The sequence below is a fragment of the Camellia sinensis genome, chromosome 15 (genome assembly GCF_055761805.1).
Source record: "Camellia sinensis isolate YWXY chromosome 15, ASM5576180v1, whole genome shotgun sequence".
Lineage (NCBI taxonomy): Eukaryota > Viridiplantae > Streptophyta > Magnoliopsida > Ericales > Theaceae > Camellia > Camellia sinensis.
The window spans coordinates 42,602,252-42,607,417 of NC_138975.1; the positions used below are offsets into that span (position 1 = coordinate 42,602,252).

Below are 5,166 nucleotides of genomic sequence, written 5' to 3' on the forward strand. Positions count from 1 at the left end.
TTTGTTGTTGACAAAAATGAAGGAGTTGATCTCTATATATGTTTAAAGATAAGACTCAAATTTACATAAAACACAGTTGATTGAATTGGTAGGTTTTATCATGATAGATCATGAAGAATTAGAAATAATAATGATGAAAATAGTTACTTGAATTTGAAATATTTGATACTAAAGATTATAGTTGCACAACAATAATTATAAAAAAAAAAAAAAAAAAAAAAAAAAAAAAAAATTCTACTTTATCATATTTCTCAAATTTCATCATTTCAAATATACTTATCTGAACAAATATCATGAGATAACATTTAATTCTAGATTAGAGTTGGCAAAATAAAAATAAAAACATGAATCTGTCCAATTTTACTAGTTTAAAACCCATTGAAATTGATCCAAATTCATATATAAATTGTAAATGTGTTCTATCTTGCAAACTTATTTAAAATTGAATTTAAATGAATTGAATAATAGTTACCATTGAATTTAAATAAAAAAATAAAAATAATTATTAAAGTAAAAATCTCCCACCACCACCACCATCAAGAACATCGATATTACCCCCCAAAAAACTAAAGATTTTATAAAACTAAATCAATAGTCTATCTTCATTGTAGATAAGATTCACATTCTAATAATTTTAAATTTATATCATGTAGTTAACCTTGTTTTGACAATAACTTTAAGGGAAGTATTTGGATGCACAAAGTGCATACTATATGTACTTGCATAAGTTCAATGTAGTTACCATGTAATTAAATTCATTGTAGCTATAATATGCACTTACCCACTTAAAAAGTATCCTAACTTAAAATAGCTAAAAAATAAAAATTTCTATAAAAAAATCAACTAAATTAGTCACTTCTCAAAATAACCCTCACTTTCAGAATAAAATTTGAGATAAATTTTCACTGTCAATAGAATTTTTGCCACCAAGAAGCCCCTTTTGACTCATTCAAACCCACTGTTTGGATCAATAGTCATTTTGAATAGATATTCAACACATATTAACAAAATATTCATGGCATGGAGCCAGTTCACACACTGTTAAAGGGAAAATTAAATTTTGCTAGACAAATACACTGTCCATGGAGTTGATGATCTATACTATATATATTCACCACCATCATCCCATAACAACTACAACTCTTTAAACTCATATGCAGAATCATCACTTCATGGCTACGCCAATTTTGATCCTTATTATTCCATTGGTCCTGTTATTCCCATCCTTTTCATTTTCAACACCACACATATATAGCATGAGTGAAGGCTCATCTCTCTCAGTGGAGAAACCAGACAATGTTTTGATTTCACCAAACGGTGTATTCTCGGCAGGTTTCTACTCTGTCGGCATCAATGCTTATTGCTTTGCTATTTGGTACCGTGAACCATTGTATGATGGGAGTCACACTACAGTCTGGATGGCCAACCGAGACCAACCCATTAATGGAAGACAATCCAAGCTCACCCTCCTTAAAAATGGCAATCTCATCTTGACAGATGCCGGCCAACTCAACGTTTGGGCTACCAACACCGAGTCAATCTCTTCAGTACAATTGCTACTGAATGACACTGGTAACCTTGTTCTTCTTACTTCGGAGGGTTTAATTCTTTGGCAAAGTTTTCAATCACCAACCGATACCCTTCTTCCCTACCAACCACTTACTAGAAACACAAAGCTTGTGTCATCTCGAAGCCAAAACAATTATTCTTCTGGTTTCTACAAGCTCTTTTTCGACGAGGAAAACGTCCTCAGTCTTGTCTATGATGGCCTTGAAATATCTAGCAAGTATTGGCCGGACCCATGGCTAAAGAGCTGGGAGGCCAAAAGGTCTAGTTACAATAGTAGCAGAATTGCTGTATTCAACTCCTCAGGTCATTTCAAATCAACCGATGATTTTCAATTCATAGCTGCAGATTCTGGAATTGGGATTCAGAGAAGATTAACCATGGATCACGATGGCAACATTCGAATGTACAGTCTAGATGAGAAAAACAAAATTTGGAACGTGACTTGGCAAGCCAAATCTCAACCGTGCAAGATCCATGGTATCTGTGGACCCAACAGTTTGTGTACTTATGTTCCCCATGAGAAATCCGGTAGGAGATGCTCTTGTATACCAGGGTACAAGATTAAAAATGAGACAGACCAATCTCTCGGATGTGAGCCAAATTTCAACTTCTCTTGCAATGATAGTGAGATTGGTTTCCTCCATCTTCCTCATGTTGAATTCTATGGCTATGATGATAGTATGGTTTGTGAAAATTATACCTACAAGTGGTGTGTGAATAAATGCTTGCAAAGCTGCAACTGCTATGGGTTTCAATACAAAATCAACTTGGGTAGTGGTTTTTACAATTGCTATCGCAAGACACTATTGTTAAATGGACATCGTTCACCAAGTTTTGAAGGTGACATGTACATAAAATTGCCGAATGCCTCAATCCGATTTTATGAAAGTCATGTTCAAGGATTCAACTCAGATTGCTCTCACCCACTTAGTTTGCAGCTCGATAGAAGTTACAAGAAACCCAAAGAAAATGGGACATTACAGTTCATGGTTTGGTTTGCTAGTGCTATTGGAGGAGTTGAGATTATTTGTATTTGTTTGGTGTTGTACTTATTGTATAGAAGCCGTCAAAATTCAAGTGCAACTACACAAAGTTACTTTCAAGTCGTGACTGGATTTAGAAAGTTCACCTACGATGAGCTAAAGAAAGCAACGCGTAACTTTGGTGAAGAGATTGGAAGAGGAAGCGGTGGCGTGGTATACAAGGGTGTATTGTCTAATCGTCGAGTTGCAGCAATCAAGCGGCTCAATGAAGCTAAACAAGGAGAAGATGAATTCTTGGCCGAGGTGAGCACCATTGGAAGAGTTAACCACATGAACTTGATAGAGGTATGGGGATATTGTGTGGACGGGAAACACCGACTTTTGGTGTACGAGTACATGGAGCGCGGGTCCTTAGCAGAAAATCTTACTTCCAATGCCCTCGATTGGGAGAAAAGGTTTTATATCGCGGTAGGCTCCGCAAAAGGTCTGGCTTATTTGCACGATGAGTGCTTGGAGTGGGTTCTCCACTGTGATGTGAAGCCTCAGAATATTCTCTTGGACTCCAATTACCAGCCAAAGGTTGCAGATTTCGGTCTCTCAAAGCTATTGAATAGAGGTGATGGACATCACTCAGGCTTCTCCAGAGTAAGAGGAACAAGAGGTTACATGGCTCCTGAGTGGATTTTCAATTTTCGAATCACATCCAAAGTTGATGTTTACAGCTACGGAGTGGTGGTATTGGAGATGGTCACCGGAAAAAGCCCAATGATAGGTCTTCACACCTCTGACAATTCAGGAGAGATGGAACAAAGGGGCCTAGTTAAGTGGGTGAGAGAGAAGAAGAATGAAATTGTTTCGAAGGAGTTGTGGCTTGAAGAGATCATAGATCCAATGATGAAGGATAGATATGATGCAAGTAAGATGGAACTATTAGTTGAAGTGGCATTACAGTGTGCAGACGAAGACAAAGATGCAAGACCAACTATGAGCCAAGTAGTAGAGAGGCTTCTGCACCATGAGGCAAGTAATTATTAGCAAAATAGAAGGCCTCATCAAAATAAATAAATAATATAAAGATTATTAGCAAAGGCCAAATTGAAGTTTCTCTAAATGTAGCAAGCAACAATCATGCCTCCCCCCAGCATGGCAAAGGAGAAAGCTACCTTAGTTGCCTACTTTTTAGGTTGTGTGTGGTTGTCCTACTGTCTTTTCTGGTTCTAGATCTTTTGTACCAAAAATTATATCATCTCATCCCAATCTATTTATTACCTTTAAATCATACTCTTATCAATTATCATGTTAAAAAGTTACCGATAAATGAGTAATTTTGTTGATTTAGGAATGTTAGAAAGTATAAGCATTTCTACAAGTCTCCTCTAAAGACCTCTTTATATATAAGAAAAATGTTAAAAATAAATTTGAAGGCATTTGTTAGTGTTGAAAAATATATATAAAGAGTTTTAAAATGTGTAAAGAATGAATAAAAATAAGTAAAACTGTTTAGAATATGTAAAATATGTCTTAGGATTATAAATATTTTGGTATTATATGATTCTTATTGCTATCATATATATATATATATATAGAATTTTCCAACACATTGAAACATGTATTTTTTAATTTTAAAGAGTTAAAATTATCATCTAATAGCATAATTGAAGGAATATAAATATTAAAGACTTACAAATTCATCCACAATGATGTGTCATCAAAATTGACTTTATATAATTGAATATGAGTAAAATTAATATCTATCATATCATATCATTATAAATTAAATTTAAAAAATTTACTTTTAGACGTCTCAAATATTTTCCTCCAACCAAATATCTTACAATAATGGGCATTGTTATGGCTATCCTCATTGCACAAAAGATTCTCTGCCCTCTTATGTTTGCTTCCACTCATTGCGTACATACATAATTTAATATAATATGATGTGATAATTTGATAAAAATTTATATATATATATATATATATATTAAGAAAAATAAGATTTTTAACGGGAAAGTCTTTCTGAAGCTAAAAACTCTCATGCTGTTTTTTTTAGAATTTTATTTTTTAAATAATTAAAAAAACTTTTATTGGCTAGCTTTTATTGAATTATTTTTTAAAAAATAGTAATTAATCCATGTATATTTTTTGATTTATGACTTTCAAATGAAAAGTATATTAATCTACTTCAAAATTCAAATTCAAAATGGATAAGAGATTTTCAGAATATTTTAGGGACAAAAAATTAGTTTGGCTATAATTCAAATTCCTTCATTTGATTTATATCTTACCCAAAGATATTTCACAAAAAAAATTAAACTTATAAATCTCAAAATGCAACTTCCATGACAATATAAAATTGGGCAAAAAGATTGGAGAAGAGAAGGAATCTTGCAGAGAAATTAAACAGGGAATTTGACCAATTATGTAAGATTTTTGGCATTGTAACACTCCCAAAATAATTACAATAATCCAACTTTAAATACTAGTACAAAGAGATATAGATATAATAAAAAGCTTTCTTTAATCAAAATTAACATACAAAATGTGACACATGCGATGTACATTCATAAATCGTTCATCCTGAATCTACAACATGTGTTACAAGAAATAATAAGAA

At 33.0% G+C, this 5,166-nt stretch overlaps 1 protein-coding gene across 1 annotated transcript; it reads left to right on the forward strand.

Moving 5' to 3' along the window:
• Positions 1 to 1,130: 1,130 nt before the first annotated feature.
• On the forward strand, positions 1,131 to 3,822 carry LOC114308401 (putative receptor protein kinase ZmPK1). Its single transcript, XM_028253986.2, has one exon. The coding sequence runs from the start codon at positions 1,155 to 1,157 to the stop codon at positions 3,585 to 3,587; it is 2,433 nt and encodes an 810-aa protein (XP_028109787.2). The 5' UTR covers positions 1,131 to 1,154; the 3' UTR covers positions 3,588 to 3,822.
• The last annotated feature ends 1,344 nt before the right edge of the window (positions 3,823 to 5,166 follow it).